The sequence below is a fragment of the Pinus tabuliformis genome, chromosome J, assembly GCF_031772625.1.
Source record: "Pinus tabuliformis cultivar Carrire ecotype Pingquan chromosome J, CPIR1, whole genome shotgun sequence".
Taxonomy (NCBI): Eukaryota; Viridiplantae; Streptophyta; class Pinopsida; order Pinales; family Pinaceae; genus Pinus; species Pinus tabuliformis.
Window position 1 is genome coordinate 410,028,349 of NC_142295.1, and position 17,977 is coordinate 410,046,325.

At 40.1% G+C, this 17,977-nt stretch overlaps 1 protein-coding gene across 1 annotated transcript in view; it reads right to left on the reverse strand.

The window, feature by feature from the left end:
* Window positions 1-17,977, reverse strand: part of LOC149227576 (putative LRR receptor-like serine/threonine-protein kinase At1g56140) — a 169,727-nt gene that overhangs the window by 81,290 nt on the left and 70,460 nt on the right. The window contains exons 5-7 of the mRNA XM_089380539.1: window positions 902-961; window positions 664-708; window positions 285-346 (exon numbers count right to left, since the gene is read on the reverse strand). Of these exons, the coding sequence (XP_089236665.1) occupies window positions 285-346; window positions 664-708; window positions 902-961 (167 nt within the window). The remainder of the gene's footprint in view (window positions 1-284; window positions 347-663; window positions 709-901; window positions 962-17,977) is intronic.

Here is a 17,977-nt window from a genome sequence, read left to right on the forward strand (position 1 = left end):
GAGAAAAACATATTCACTATGTTGAATTATAAAAGGTAATTTTATAAATAAAAGAAATCATGCATTTGAAAACATAGCACAAACAAAACAAAAAAAAAAAGAGAAGAGAAAGTGAAAACCTTAAAGTTGTTGCCTTCATTAATAAAACCCACTTTACATGAATAGTTACCCCCAATTTGCAAGTGCAGGATCCTATATACACACTACTGCATAGGAATAAAACAGATGACCCTATGTAAAATGCAACTTTTGTACTTAAAAGGGAAGAGGTTAAAATAACTCACAACGTGGAGCTCCATTGCAAGGAAAGGTCCGTTGGAGGCAACCTAATCCTCTCCCAGAAAATCTGTAAGAGCGAAGTTGTTGGTAATTACCAATTATAATGATTATTCACGATGATTATAGTCGAAAAGAAACACCACTTAATATTCTGAAAAATATAAAAGATAAAAAATCAGGATATTAGGACACAGGTTTCAGACTCATGCCCGGTTGCTTATATCCTGAATAAATATTAGACCGATGATTTTGTATAGTCTATTAAATTCTAGCATTTTCCCCTTTAGCCGGTGAAATCAAACAATATTTTTCAATATTAACTCAGTATTTTTCATCTGTCTTTGCTCTTAAATAAAATATGAGATAGAAAGAGGGCGTGGCTACCTATTATCTATTTCATTTGTTGCGAAGTAATTTCCTACCAGATTCCTGCATGTCATGATATAACATATTATAAATTGTGCAATGTAGGTGATAGAAAAAGGCGTGTTGATTGCCCAACAATAGACACTGACATTTACTAGTAAAGAAGGAAGTTACTAATAATAACGGACAATTATATCAAATTAGTTTAAAAAGTCAACTGATGACTTCATATCAGAAATTAATCCTATTTGCATACACTGTCAAACTGTTCAGCCATCCTGGAAGAGCTCCAGAAAACTGGTTGTAAGATAGATCTCTGTGTACATAAGACATTAGCAGTATAGTAAGACAAAATTGTTAATAAAATTAAGATTCCATAAACAATAGCATATTATCTTAGAATATATGCATATCAGCGTAATGATGCGTAAATATAATAAACTTTATGTTACTCAATTGCACTCAACGTAATCATGTAATTATCGATATCTTATGTAGTCTTTAGAGCTTTCCGTTTGTTGTATGTACTTTCTCCTGCGCAACCTTCCTTTCTCCTGCGTGTTGCGCTTCCGCCCTTGGGCCTCCTGCCCGGCCCTACGCTGGGGCCCTCTCTCTGCTCTCGCCCTTTTGAGATGGCTTCTCAGTCTGAATGGCTGGGAACGCCCCCCCCTCCAGATCCAGAGAACCACAAAGAACTCTTCGCTTCCCTGATCCTTGACAATGCCTCTTCAAGAACTCGCCCCTCTGTCTCTAAGTTTATCAAGAAACTGGATGAAATCCCCGAGCTATCTCTCCCTCCATCCATGCCAAGGAAATCAGCAATCACCCTCGCTGAAAGAGGTCTCGTAGGACAGTTCACCGGCCTTTGGCCTTCTCCAAGATCAGTCCAAAAATGGGTGGAGCGCAACTGGAACGCAATGACCCAAGGGAAAATAGCCATCAGATTTTGTGGAAGGGGCTATTATACATTCATCTTCGAAACAAAAGAGGACATGAATCTCATATTCAGAAACGGCCCCTACTTCATGAAATCAAGAGGCCTCTACCTGAACAGATGGACACCAAATTTCGATCCGGAAATGGACATCCCAAACGCAGTTCCGATTTGGGTCCGCCTCCCACACGTGCCGCTCCATTGTTGGGGGGACGAATCAGTAAAGGCAATAGGGAATGCAGTCAGCAAATATATCAACAGATCTGAGCCAAGGGAGAACATGCATGCGTGCGCCAGGATTTGCGTAGAAGTAGATCTTGGGAAAGGCCTGCCGGAAGCCATCAAGATCAAGGTCGACCAATGGACGCACATCCAACAGCTGGACTACGAGCAACTGCCCTTCAAATGCAAGGTATGTCACGAATATGGACACTTTGCAAATAGATGTAGCAAATCAAAATTAAATGAATCCACTGAAAATGAAGAATCTCCGGACGGCCACTGGGAACAAGTAAAAAAGAAAAAATCTTCTTCCTCTCAAGGGCCTAGCTCTAAGCCCTCCCTGGAAAACCTCCCCCCTCCCCCTCCTCCCCCCCCCCTAGCTCAGCTTCGTCCTTTCCCTCCACCTCCAACCCTTTTGAATCCTTGGAAGTTGAAGATCCGTCTTCCCCTCCCCCTTCCCCTCACGATAACTCATTAGCTGTCATCTCCCCACCCTCGATCCCTCTGCCCTCCCCTCCTCCAACAATAGAGAGAATACTCACCAAAAACAAGCTTAAAGAAACCAGTCTTCCCTCAGATCCCCCAAGAAAGGCAGGCAAAAAGTCAAATAAGGAACTTAGAGACGAGGCAGCAGCAAAAGAGATGGCTACTGGAGCACAGCAACCAATGGACTCCTATCTAGACAGGCAAAAAGGAAGCGGAGAAAAAACAAAGGAGAGGAGCGGGTCTCACCCAAAAACTGGTAAATGATGAATCTGGTCTCTTGGAACTGTAGGGGGATGGGCTCCTCCTCAAAAATAAATGCAGTCCATGACTTAATAAATCAGGAGCAGCCAGACTTCGTCCTCATCCAGGAGACCAAAATCTCAGACCAAGATTTTCAAAAACGAGTCAAACGATTCAAAAATTTTGAAGGTTACTCAATAGGTTCAGAAGGTGGCTCAGGAGGTATAGGAACACTCTGGAACAAGAATAAATGGACTCACATCAACCTCCAATCTTGCAATTGGTGGATAAGAACAGAACTCAGAAACAAAGCCTCTCAAGAAGTCTACAACATATACAACATCTACGCTCCAAACCATTATCGGGACAAAGAAACATGCTGGGACTCATTATCCTTAGACTTACAGTCCTCCCACGAGAGGAGCATAATTCTGGGAGATCTGAATCTCATAATAAATGTGGATGAAAATCTCGGAGGAAACTATCATTCGGACCCCTCAAGAGAGGCGTTGGAGGCTATAATCCAGTCTCATAATCTCATTGACATACCTCCCTTCAACGAGAAATATACGTGGAGTAACAAAAGAACAGGCTGTCACAATATCAAAGAGAGGTTAGACAGATTTCTCGTGCAGGAAAGAATCGCAGCAAGCTTCTCTTCCATCAAGAGCAAAATCATTCAAGCTTCGGCCTCCGATCACAAACCTGTGGTGATGAATATGGAAAAAGGGAGAAACTTGGGGCCCCTCCCCTTCAAATACAATAAAATCTGGGATTATAAAGAAGACTTCCACTCCCTCGTTCAAAATCAATGGGCAAAGGAAGTTTTGGGATCGCCTCACTACATCTGGGAAACCAAATTAAAATCCCTAAGAGCAGTCATTAAACATTGGGCCAAGGAAAACGCAGCAATGGAGAAGAGGAAAAAAGCGGATCTGTATATGCAGATGGAGTAGTGGAACAAAGAAAAGGAGAACAACCAACCCACAAATGAAGATATAATCCATGAAAATGAAATGTACAGGGAGCTATATAGACAAAATAGAGCTGAGGAAGAGGAACAAAGGTAGAAATCGAGGTGCCTATGGCTGAGGGTTGGAGACAAAAATACCTCTTTCTTCCACAATAACATAAAGCTCAGGTGCGCCGGGAATCAGATAGATAAAATAGAGGCAGAAGGGAAAGAGTACAGCGATCAAGATGAAATTAAGGAGGCGGCTTTCAATCACTTTAAATCTCTTCTAGCAGCAGTCCCCCAGCAGTTGGACAGCTCTGACTTTCTTAGTGCAGTAGAGAACAAAATCTTAGACTCTCAAAACAGAGATCTGGATCAGGAGGTCACAGAAGAGGAAATCAAGGCGACAACCTTTAGTATGCAACAGGACAAGGCTCCGGGCCCTGATGGTTTTACGGTGGCCTTTTACCGAAACCATTGGGACACAATCAAAAGAGACTTTGTGCGGATGGTCAAAAACGTTTTTAAAAATCACAAGATGGGAGAAAACACAAAATCCTCACATCTTGCTCTCATCCCTAAGGACGTTAACCCTCGTTCTTTTAACCGCTTCCGGCCAATTTCCCTTTGTAATGTTTCTTATAAGATTGTAACCAAAATTCTTGCCAATAGGCTCAAAAAGCTCTTTCCTCATTTAATCTCAGAGAACCAAGGGGGATTTGTTCCCCACAGGCAAATCACAGATAATGTCATACTTATTCAAGAGGCAATTCATAGCAGCATCAGCAGGAAGGAACGAGGAATGATAATCAAACTCGATATGGCAAACGCTTTCGATAGAGTCGACCACCACTTTTTAACAGCATTTCTCAAAAATTTCGGGATTTCAAAAAACTTTATAAGCATCATCTCTGGATGTATCTCCAATCCTTGGACTGCTCCTCTGATTAATGGCTGGCCTAGCAGGTATTTTAGAAGCACCAGGGGATTGAGGCAAGGCTGCCCTCTCTCCCCTTTCTTATACATCATTATGGCGGAAACTCTAAGTATTCACTTAGAAAAACTCCGCAAGCAAAAAGAGATCACTGGAATTGGTATAGAAAGAGGGACTAAAGAGATTAATCATTCGCTCTTTGCGGATGACACCCTTCTCATTGGGGGAGCCTCAAGCCTAATGGCAAAAAGATTCAAGAAAGTCTTGGATGCCTTCCTAGCTGCCTCTGGAGGGATGCTGAATAACAAAAAATGCAAGATCTACACCTGGAATGTCTCTGACCAAATCAGGCAAAGAATCTCCTTGATTCTGGACATCCCAGTGCAAAGGAATTGGAGTTACTTCTCTTATCTTAGTCTGCCTTTAGCCAAAGAAATAGTCAAGGCTGAGATCTGGGCCAAACACATAGAAAATATGAGAGGTCTCCTTCAAAGTTGGGGAGTTTCTTGGCTAACTCTGGCAGGTAGAACGACCCTTATAAAGGTTGTCCTCTCCGCTCTCCCCATCTACCAATATGCGGTCACTTTGGCTCCCGCTAGTACACATAAGCACATGGAACTATTAATGAGAAGTTTCCTCTGGCAGGGGGGAAAGAAAGAATCTAAGAAATTTAGCCTTGTCAAATGGGATCAAGTCATCCTTCCCTATAACAAAGGTGGGCTAGCCATTAAAATTTCGAGCTTCTCCAACCGGGCTATGGGCTTTAAACTAATTTGGAGAATCCTCACCGGCAAAGGCTCTTGGTGGGTGGAAGTATTGAAGAGGAAATACCTGAATGGACCAAATTCTAATCTACTTTCCGAAACAATAGCTGAAAGATCTTGCACCCCTGTTTGGAAGCTAATTAAAAAAGTCCTTCCACAGTTCAGAGAGAACATTTCCAAAGTACCTGGAAGCGGCAAGGAGGTCAATATTTGGACTGATAGAATCATGGGCGCCAGTCCAAGAAACTACCTCCAAAATCTCAGGCCTCTGCACATTTGGATGGAAGCTAAAAACTTAACCTCCTTGTACGATATTTCAATATGGGATCAAAATACCTGGCAGGGCTGGAAGGACCTTCAAATTCCCAATGAACTCAGAGATCTATGGCTTAATCTTAAGGTCTCCCTCACAGGAGCTGCACCCACCAACAGAGGGGCTGAAGATAGGTATATATGGGACCCAACCGGTGGGAAATTCACTGTCAAAGAAGGTTACAAATTCCTCCAGGCATCCATTTCAACAGCCAAATGGAACCTCTTCACAACTGTATGGAAATCAGAATGCATACCAAAGGTCAAACATTTCAATTGGACTCTCCTCAAAGGAAAGGTGCTCACAGCTGAAAATCTAAGGAAAAGAGGGATCTTGGGGCCATCAATATGTTGCTTCTGTCGCGCTGAGGAGGAGAGTAGCCACCACCTATTCTTCCACTGCCCCCTCGCTCAAAGCTGTTGGACTCAGATAGTCAGACCAATGAAAATTGAAGAGACTTTTGATCAGCTATCCTCTCTTCAAAAAAACTGGGTAAAATGTTATCCTTTTCCTAAGAAAGGAAAAAACAATATCATCCGTATGTGGAAATTCATCCCAGCTACCCTTAGTTGGCAAATATAGTTAGCTAGGAATAACTGTATTTTTAATGACAAGAAGCCCAATCCTGCCCGCATATTGGCAAAAACAACAGCGCTCATATCTGAAACAATAAGTGCAAACTTGGTCGCCCCTCCAGACCAATCAAGCTGGCACAAAGAAGAGATGGAATGGTATAACAAATTTTGCATCAACCACAGCAACAAACAACTAGCACACCCCAAAGATTGCACGAGAAGGATACACTGGAAGTTCAGAGGCACAAAGGAAGAAGTAAGTCAATGGATCCTAGATCAGAATCGCCCTACTTTGCATTTCGACGGGGCCTCCAAAAATAACCCGGGGGAACCTGGAGCAGTGGGTATCATAAAGGACAGCCAAGTCAAAACTCTTGTAAGCTACGAATGGGGATTGGGCCAAATGTCTAACAACTTGGCAGAAGCTTACATCCTCTACTTAGGCACCATCATTCTGAACCAGCTGAGAATTATGAATCCAATAATAGTGGGAGACTCGGCCATCGTCATTGCAGCTATGGCGTCGGGAACAGATTTTAAAAAAGAGGCCCTTAATAACGTAAAGCTCAGGATTGAGGATAACGTCAAAAAAATGGGAGACACGACCTTCAAACTTGTCCTAAGAGACAACAACACAGAAGCGGATCACTATGCCACTAAGGCATCCAACAGACAGATCGGCCAAGTTAAGGAAAATGACTTCATATATGAAAAACGAATCCCGTAGTCAGCTTAACTACTTGTCAAACTCTCCGACCAATCATACCAGCATTCACCCGACCTTCTGTCTAATCATTCCCCACCCTCCTTCTTGTGATCTCTGGCCAAACTCAGTCAAGTCGCACGCTGCCTGCCATGCTTTGAATTTCGATCCCCCCTTCTCCATGTCCACCACTCATTATTTTTGGATCGATCACAGGATCTCGATCTCCCAGTTTTCTCGTGACTCTCCCACGCAGAATTTAGGTAGGAGTCTTTTCAAGATCTCCTTAGACTGCTGCAAAGATTTTAAGCCTGTTGCTAATCCTAGCCAGACCACTGAGTTCATGTCGCACTCTCGGCCCGCTCACCCTCCCACTCCGCTCTATATATTCATCAACCCTTCTCTCTACGAGCACATCAGAAACACGTCCCTATACTCGCAGGAGAGTAAAGGTCCTATATCTGGCAATCAGCTCAAGAAGTTCTGCATCAAGAGAGGCCGCCATCCGTTCAACACTGTTGTGAGATCGTTCTCCAAAGCTTCCAGGGAAGTTAGCAATCTCCAAGCTCGGAAGACCGCCTTCAGCTCGCCACTCTTCTCCTCCATGACAGTTTGGTAAATCTCTATGCCTGGTCCGTCATTTTAAGCGTGATTTCTCCCCTGTTCTGCTCCCTCTTCTTGGCATTTTCCCCCTCTCTTTCAGGTCTCCTTTTCCTTCTTCTCCACCCCAGTTCCTTCTCCCTATTCCCGCACTGCATCTCCTTCCCCATCAGCTCCCTAGAAATGGAAGAGATCCCGGAAACAGAGTGCATGCTGAGGCTCCGGAAAATCGAGAGCGGCCCGAGAATCCTCTGGACAGAGTGATTGCAAACAACAATTGCTCGGTGTGTAAAGCCCATTGCTTTATGATAGCAAGGTTTGTCAAACATTTCAACAAGCTTAAAGAGGACTTTCATGCAGATAGCAGATCAAAGAGAAAGAAACTGGAAAAACAAAAAGCAGAGATAGAAAGCCTAAAGGAAAAATGCAAACAAATGGAGGAGGCAATCACCCACATCAAATCCATCACTCAGAGTATGCAAGCTGAGACTTCAACCAGAGAAAGCGTTAAGAAAGAACCCCAGATTGATGACTCTGTCAATCAACTCTAGTAATCCGACTAATGACTAGCAAATTTTGTCTTCTCGCAAGTCTGTTTGTAAGGCTATACAACCGTTTTCTTTTCCAATCTGCACTACTCAAGTTTGCCTATAAGAAGTCAGGGTCTGCGAACCCATTTTGGACTTCTCTTTATCTACTTCCATCCACTTATGTAACAGGACTTGGATCCAAGCAGTTTTATAATATATAAGTACCCGATCATGTTAAAAAAAAAAAATGGTGTCAAAGAATGTTCTTTGCTTCATGCTCAAACAGCAACAATGGCTTCTTTTTTAGCTATTGAAAATAGTTGAAATTCAAATAGTTCATTGCTGGCAGAAGAAGCCATAAAAGTCACATGGATGAATAAGAAACACTGTACAAAAAATGAATCAGGCCATTTGTTCAATGATTGTAACCATGGATAGAAGGGAATGATGAGATGAAAGTAGTGGTGAACAAGGCCATCGAAGACACTGAAATTAGAGAAGAGAGGATGGTCATCATGACCATGATTTTATGCCTTTTTCAAACAACTATACAAAACAAATGCGCAATCATATGAATCAATCTGATTGAGAAAAGCATGAACCATAAGTTACATCCCCATTCCTATGTTTGGCCATATTAGCAATGATATCAAATCAACGACTTGGATAGAGTAACTTGAAGAGAGATGGTCATCATGACCATGATTTTATGCTTTTTTCAAACAACTATACAAAACAAATGCGCAATCATATGAATCAATCTGATTGAGAAAAGCATGAACCAAAAATTACATCCCCATTCCTATGTTTGGCCATATTAGCAATGATATCAAATCAACGACTTGGATAGAGTAACTCTCTCATCTTTTCAAATTGAACCCTATGGTTAATAACAAAAAAAAATATTTTACAACTCTCACCTTGATGGGTTTGTATTTGATTCACGGGATGAGAGAGGTCAACAAAAGATAATCACTTGGAACCAATTTGTAACTACATTTTATTATTGTTTTGTGTCATACTTAGCCCTTAAAACATGAAGCAACAAGGTAGAGTTCCATTAAGCTATCTTGTTTGTAGATAATATTTCTCCTGGGCATGAAGTTTCCATGTATATCTACATATTAAAGAGTCCATTTGGGTGTATGTCAAAGTGTTCCAGCCTGCCACTCTTCAATAGGGAATTCAACAAGAAAAAGTCTATTTACAGGTTCTCAGAAACCACCTGTCAAGAGAATCCTGCCCTGAAAATGAAGGTAGAACTCAAAGGTAAAGTGGAACCTAAATTTTCTCCTTTAAACATATTGTTGGAAAGTTTAAAAGTATAGTAGTAGTCTCTATTATCATTGTTAATTTACATTGAAAACAACTTTGTTTTAATTTGAAAGAGAAGTGGTTCAAAGTGCACAAGGATAGAGCTATTAGCATGATCCACATGATAGAATGTATAGCCAAAGAACAACCAAAAGTAGTTGGGAATGATCAAGAGGAGGTAGCAGAAATTCAGGAGAAAAAACAAAAAGAGGACCCAATTTTGTCCCTTTATGTCCATTGGGAATTATTCAATATTAGTTTCTTTAGGTTAAAAAGAAATTTAAAAGGAAAGAATTGTGGTTACTCTTATTGATTCTAGCAGCACCAATGTTATCATAACTGAAATGCACTGGTCAAAACCAACATGTCTCATCGGTTGGAGGGAAAAACTGGTTCATACTAGTAAACCAGGCCATTTTTGGCTGGTTCGGTAGTGAACTTGCCTTTTTTCACTAAACCAGCCAGTTTGGTAGTGAATTGGCCTTTTTTCACTAAACTGGCCAGTTTGGTACTGAACCAGCTAGTTTTGTATGACGCTACGAAGGACCCTTTGAATGCAATTTTTTTTTAAAGCAATGATATATGAGTGGGGAAGCCTACTATTTGACCATACTCCCCTACTAATGCTATGCAATTAATGGTAATGTTAAATTCTTGATGTAAAAAGATGAAAATGAGAATGTTACTTTTACTTAATTTTGTGACATTACCATTAATTGACTTAGGATGTTTGAGAGTGGTTCCAAACTCATTGGATTTCATATGGAGGAAGTCGGATTTTAGATCCAACTCAAAATCCAATAAAATTAACAAATTTTTAAGATTTTAGGATTGGGGGGATTGCAATGTTTCCATTGGATTTCGTCATATACGAGGGTATGGAACTAACATTTAATCAAGAGCACCAACCCCTCTATGTATCTTGATGTTAGTGGCATTGGTTGTTGAACTCCTGTATCATGATCCTACTAAAAATGTACTCATCACTCAAACAAAATCTTGACTTGACATGCTAAGCTTTTTCTATCTTATTTTAATGCTTAGAGGGTGATATTGATGGCGAAGATCCCAATATAGGAAAATATTTTGATGATATGTAGGTATTTTTTGTGGCATGATTTTTTTTGGATGCTAGAGGCCATCTAGGTTTTGTTTGTTGATATATTTTCGGTTCAGAGATGGATTGCACTTAGTGTTATTTTGGTTATGTTCACCCTTACATACTATATAAATGAGATCTTTTGCTTATTTGTGTATAAATAGTTTAGAACCTTGGATTCATATGGATGCACATGAATATATATGCTTTTCTTTAAAATTTGAATATTTTATGTGTTTTTGGTGATTGATTTTTTGTTCCAGTTTTTTTACCAGTTATGGTCCAGTTTTGACCAGTTTCCAGTCTGGGGGGTCTACCAGTTCGATGACCAGTCTGGTTCTGATAACATTGAGTAGAACTTATAACTTCATAGACCCCAAGTTGATGCTATTGGTGAATTCCAGATGGACTTTAATGAGTTGTACATGAAGTTTGGAAAAGGACAACAACTTATCACAATTAGAGGGATACAACTAAGTGCATATTGATTGATCTCAATATAAAATGGCCAAATATCTTACTCAAGGTGACTTTTGTTTCATTTTTTTATGTAATTCCATGAAGGGCTTGCATTTCAAGGTAGAAGCATAAAAAACAAAAAGACAAAAGGCTTGGTGCAACAATTAATTAATGAGTTTGTTGACCTATTTCAGGACCCACCTCCAATTGCCACTACATTAGGGACAAAACCACGTCACTAAGTTGTTAGAAAGGTTGAAATTAGCCATTTCTCTTCCCTTTAGATATCCTAAGGTATTCAAGGATGAGATAAAAGAAAGTCCAAGAAATATTGGATATGTAATATAGTTCCATGTAAGAATTCTTTTGCATCTGTAGTGTTGTTGCCAAGGAAGACGGATGGTTCTTTCTTTACATAAATTGATTAGAAAATATTGAATCAAGACTAATACTACAAGGATTACACCAATTAGCAAAGGATTTTGTGGATTTTTTTTATTTCATATATGTTAGATACCTAAACCTTGGTAATATTGCATTGTAAATTTTTTAATCTTAGAGAAAATAAAGAGTCATAGGTGAATAGGAACAACCATCCTCAATCTTGTGGGTAGATGAAACAAAAGGTCATTTCTGTGTATATATTTGTCCTATTTTAATAAAATTATCATGCATGGAGTTATTCAATCCTCAACCTGCCAGCGGTATAAGAGCCTGGTGCCTTTTTTGATAACTCCATTGTCTTGGCATTAGAGGAATTTTGAGGTCTAAGATTGGTCTCCTAAGGAAACTATAAAATAATAGTGGAAATAATAAAATAAGATTAGATGACATCATCAAATTTTAGAAGGACAAAAAGAAAAAACTATTTTTTCAACTCGTATTTTCAACTTATCTCCCTATGGGTTTACTCAAATTTCGAGTGGGAACACTCATTGGATGCATAATTTGATTCTTCATTTAAGAAGTACCCATTTTGCATACTTTCAATGGACCATGCTACATGAAAAGTGAGAAATACATGAAAAATGTGATTGCAATCACGTTTTTTATGTATTTCTCATTTTTCGTGTAGTAGGTCCTATCGAAACTATGCAACATGCGTACTCCTTGGATGAGGAATTAAATTTTACATCCAACGAGTACTACTGCTCAAAATTTGAGTAAAACCTTAGGGAGATAAGTTGAAAATACGAGTTGAACAAATAGTTTTATTATTTTTTAATCTTTTTGCTTTTTTTACTCCAAAAATGGTGAATCATCCCCCATGGTTGACATCATCATCTTGAATCCTATTGGTTCTTATAAAGTTTATTTTGGTTGTACATTTTTCTTAGGAGACCCATTTTAGACCTCAAAATTTCTCTAATAGAGCATCATTGTGATCCTGTTGTGCAATATGAGTGCATCAATTATTCATCTTCTCTTTTTTCTCTGTAATCTGCTTCACAAGCCCTACCTATGCATTGAGATTAAATGTTGATAAACCCTAAAATTCCTCCATATGTAATGTTCCCAAATCTGTGCATGTAAAAATCACTTAGGAGATTTGCCAAATTTTAGATAATATTAAAAGGGGAAAATATTATTTTGGGAGAAAAGGGGAGAAATTATTATTTTAATGAAATGGCAGCAAAATAATATTTTATTGGAGGAATGCAAATCATTATTTTAATGGAATGACGGCAAAATAATATTTTATTATAGAGGGAGGCAAATTATTATTTTATTGGAATGGCGGAAAATTATTATTTTATTTAAATGGTGGCAAAAGTGGATAATGGATCCCACACTTAAAATAATAAGGAAGAAGGGATAATCGAGAAGCTAGGAGGAGACTGCATGAAGAATTATAAAAGTAGGAGGAAGTCAATTGTAAATCATTCTATTCTATCTATTTCATTGACAATTGAAAGGAGCTCGAACGAGTTCAAGAGTTTCAAGCGAAACTCAAGCTAATTTCAATGGACTTCATGTGCCACCCTAGTTATCTCTTGGAGGAAGATCATTTCAAATTCCCCAATTGTGTTTGCAGGGGTATAATATCAAGGACCGAGTTCAATTCTTCACCAAAGGGGCAAGTTCTCAAGAGTCTAGAAGAGAATCATTTTGAAGCAAATATCAAGAGCTGAGCATCAAGATTATTTTCCTCAATAGCTTGTGTTGTTCCTAGTGCCAAGTTGTTGTCAGTGTTTGTTCCAAAAACAAAACACAAGGAGGATTACAAAGAGGTCGTATGCCAAGGAGAAGGATGATTCATGTTGTCACTTGTATTATACAATCACAACGACAACGGCTTAGGGTAGAGGCTACCACTCTGAACCCCGCCCACTTTGTTCTAGCTATATGTGAAAATTCCAAAAACTGGAATCCTATTGCAGCAACTGGTATTATTTCTTCTAACTGGTGATTTAATTATTCAGTTTATTGCTATGAAAACATCAAAATAAACACACTGCAACATTCACAAATAAAACTGCGGAAAATAAAATAGCACTAGAACTGAGAAAATACTAGCACATACACATAAAAATAACACCATTGTTTTTGCACAAAAGTCCCCGGAAAAACCCAATGCGGGAAAAATGGTGCAGCAGATGAGAGTTTTGTTTTATTATGCAATAGTGACATCTAAGTACAATCTCGATGCCTGAAACTGGCAATCCACATCAATAAAATATGGGCAAAATTATTGAAGCGAATTACCCTTCCTCAATAAGCAATCCCGTCATCACCTGCCTTAAAAAAACTCGGCCTCCTGGACCCTCTGCGTCATCTTCTGCGTTGGTGTGCATAGTCCTTATGACATCAAGCCTCTAAGCAGTCTCAGATGAAGTCGTTTTGCCTACCTCTACTGAGAAAATCATATCTCCGTCACTCTGGAACCTCTTCCCGACCTCTGGAACTAAGAACGATTTTTTCCTCAGCTAAATCGCACTGCCAATCTGAAGCAAATGCGTAGTCCTTTGTGCTGCCTCACTGGAAATAACTCATCCCTCTTGTTGGTGCTTCTATAGATATTGAAAACTTCCTCCAGACTCACTGTCCATGCCCCTCACTCACTACTTCGATCTCTAGCTCTCCGGCAATTGACTGCTACTACTCTGGAAATTGATCTGCCAAGGAAATCGAATTTTTGGTGTTCTCAAGTGTATTCTCCAAGTGCCCATCAACTTCCTCTTAGAATCCATTGTTCAATCACCAACGACCAAAATTAAAACTTAATTGATGGCTAGGATCATCTTGGAATCGATCTGTGTGAGTTTCTAGATGATTCTTACCTTGAATTAATTAACATTGATTAATTAACCAATTTTCCTATGTTTATACTTAGGAAACATTAAAAAATTGGTTAATAATCTAATTAAGTCACTTCTAGGTGGAATTTCCATAAAAGATTTCTCTATCTTGGAGATCTCATGTATTTTAGCCTTTCCACTAAATTTCGTGGCTACAACACATGCGATGCTACAAAAACTAACACTCCCTCTTAGTGAGGAATGTGTTTTAGTGTTGCACACCCTGTCACAACACTCTGTCTCTGTATCATCTCCTGTCATGTTGTTGATGTCTAGATGCTACCACCCACCAACTACTATGTAACTTTGATGCTACATCCATGTTGTTGCTGACACCATGATACTACTGCCAACTCTACATCTGCACTGCAACTCCCTCTCATCTGTTGTTGCTGCAACTGAAAAGCATCCAAAATATTGAATCAAGTGTGTCCAGTATGATGCATTTGTCTCCCGAGTCTCGACTACTACTAGCGACTACACTGTCCACCAAAGAATTTGCGCTGCTACTAACTCTGCACTGTGCCACTTCTGCACTACTTCCAACTCTGCACTATGCTCCCCAACATCTGACTGCTACTAGTCTGCAACTGTCACTCTGGTAATGACTACATCAACTGCCACTAATCCATCCTTCTACTGAATACTTTGGGCCCCTGTAGCAAGGTACTCATCCATGAGGTGGACTCCTCAAGGAACATACCCAATCTCTGGAGTTCTCTATGTTAGTTTTTCTAGCATCAGATGTGTTCTAGCCACGAAATTTGGTGGAGAGGCTAGAATACATGAGATCTCCAAAACCCAAAAATCTTTTCTGGAAATTATGCCTAGAAATGATTTGATTAAGTTATTGACAAGTTTTTAAATATTTCATAAGTCTAAACTTAGGGAATACGGTTAATTAATCAATATTAATTAAGTCATCGACAGAATCATCTAGAAACTCATACGAATTGATCCAGAGATGATCCTAGTCATTGATTATGTTTTAATCTTGGTCGTTGGTTCTCCAACAGAGGATTATAAGATGAGGTCGATGTGTTGATGGAGAGAACACTAGAGCAGATCGATTTCTTGGCAGATCGATTTCGGAGTAGCAGCAATCAGTTGCCGGAGAGAGCTAGATATCGAAGCAGTGTGAGAGGGGCAAAGACAGTGAGGCTGGATGAAGTATTCCAGATCCAGTGAGTGCATTTGCAGAGAGACAAAAGAGCCACAAAAAATCTGGCACAAGGGAAATGCAGCAACTTCTAGAGGCAAGTTCGATTTGCTGAGAGGGAGAGACGTCTTCAGTTCCAAAGGTCGGGAAGTAGTCCCAAAGTGTTGGAGAAGCATATTTCCATCTGCAATGGGCATAATGACTTCATCAGAGACCAATCAAAGGCTTGATGTCAAGTAGGCTGCGCAGAGTAGCGTAGAGTTTGATGCAGAGGGTCAGAGAGCCAAGCTTCTGAAGGCAAGTTGTGTTGGGGATTGACTATGGGGTGATGAAATTCCTCACTATATTTTTTACAGTATTTTTCTTTATAGGATTTCTAGATTTCGGCATCTAGTTGTACTCAAAATTTCTCACTATTGCATAATAATAAAACCCTCAGCTACTACACCAGTTTTCGCAACTTGGGTTTTTTCGGGACTTTTGTCCAACAATAATTGTGTTAATTTTATGTGTGTGTGCTACCATTTCTCAATTTCCAGTGCATTATTTTTCCACAGTATTTTTAATTGTGAAGGTTGCAGTGTGTTTATTTCGATATTTGTTGTAGCAGATAAATTGTTAATTAATTAACAATTAGGAGAAATAATATCAGTTGCTGCAATAGGGTTCCAGTTTGGAATTTTCACATGGTATCAGAGCGTAGTTGATCAGCTAGAGAGCTCAAAAATGAAGGAAAGGAATTTCATTGCTTAGTAAGGGAAGCAGGCCAAAATTCCCAAGGGCGCAATATTTTTGCTAGGAGGCTGAGTTGCTTGAGGAGGTTGGTTTTTTTCTGAGTGAGGGAAAGAAAAACTTGATCCTTCTAGATCAAGTGATTCCAAGGGTAGAGGGAGCAGCTCAGTCATTTTGTTGGGTAGATCTCTAGATGGATGCAAAGAGTTTTGTAGCAGTACGCTGAAGAAGAACCAACGTCGAGGTGGAAGAGAGAATATCACACACAGAGGGAAAATTTCCTCAGGGAACTTCTAGTCTTAAGAAGTTCGATTTTCCTTGCAAATTAGCAATAGTTGTAAGCGAATATTCTCACTCAATAAGGGAGTATGAATAGAAGAGCAGCAAACAAGCAAAAGCAAAGAGGAAGTTTTCGACAGTTGTTGAGATGGCCACTATTGAGCTTCATGATTAGGACAGGTTGGATGGAGCTTCCAACTATGTCATCTGGAAGGCAAGGATGTCCTTCCTTCTAGATGAATATGGCCTGAAAACCTATATTGATGTAGTAGTGATGGTTCCTTAAGATGTAGATCAACAAAAAGAATACAAGAAAGATATGGCGCAAGCGAAGTGGTTGATTCTAGATGGAGTCAAGGATCATGTTGTCTCACATATAGCTAGCAAAGATACTGCCAAACAGATGCGAGATGCTCTCCCCACGTTGTACCAGGGTACTTTCGAGTAGCAGAAGATGTACGTAGAGGAGAAGCTGAGACTCATCCGAATGCAAAAAGGGGAAGGCATAGACCCCTTCCTTACCAGGATTCAGGAGGTCCGAGACCAACTGTCAGTTGTTGGGGCAGCACCTCAACCCACAGAGCTAGTACGATTGGAACTCAATAGCGTCTCAAAATATTGGCAGGTTTTTTTCCAAAGCATATTGTGCAGAGATATGCTACTAGACTGGGATAAAATGTGGGCTGATTTGCAGCAGGAGGAGTTGAGATGAGCTCTGCTAAGAGCTCCATCAGTGGCAGCAGCAGCAGATCAAAGACAGTGAAGGAGGAGGAGAATGTGGCCCTCAGATTTATGGGTCCTAGTCAAGGATAAGGGGAGAAGAGAAAGAAAGACCTGTCAAAGGTCAAGTGCTTCAGTTGTGGTGAGCTCGGTCACTACAGTACCCAGTGTCCTCTTAGGAAGAAGGACAAGGAGGAAAAGAAGGACCGGTAGGCAACTTCAGCAAAGATCGATAGGCTTTCCTCCAGGCTGGAGGAAGACTTCGCTATTTTTGTCGATATACCTCTAGGAGTGAGGTGGGGTGACTTGATGTTGTAGCCCAAGAGCACTACAATTGGGCAGGGTCCTTGAGGAGTCCACCCCATGGATCAATACCTTGCTACAGGGGACCATAGTATTCAGTAGCAGGATGGATCAGTGGTAGTTGATGCAGTCAGTACCAAAGTGACAGTTGCAGACTAGTAGCAGTCAGATGCTAGGGAGCGCAATGCAGAGTTAGCAGGAGTATAGATTCTTCAGTGATAGTGCAGAATCCTAGCAGTAGTCAAGGACTCGGGAGACAGATGCATCATACTGAACACAGTTGATTTAGTATTTTGGATGATTTTCAGTTGCAGATCTTGCAATTGCAACAACAATAGATGAGAGGGAGTTGCAGTGCAGATGCAGTGTTGGTAGCAGTATGGCAGTGTCAGCAGCAACAAAGATGCGATGTATATCAGAGTTGTGCAGTGGTTGGTGGACAGTATGGCTAGACATCAGCAGCGTGATAGGAGATGATGCAGAGACAGGGTGTTGTGGCAGGGTGCACAACACTAGAACAAATTCCTCGGTAAGAGGGAGTTTTAGTTTTTGTAGCATCGAATGTGTTCTAGCCACGAAATTTGGTGGAGATTCTAGAATACATGAGATCTCCAAAACCCAGAAATCGTTTCTTGAAATTCCGTCTAAAAATAACTTAATTAAATTATTGACCAATTTTTAAATATGTCCCAAGTCTAAACTTAAGGAATAT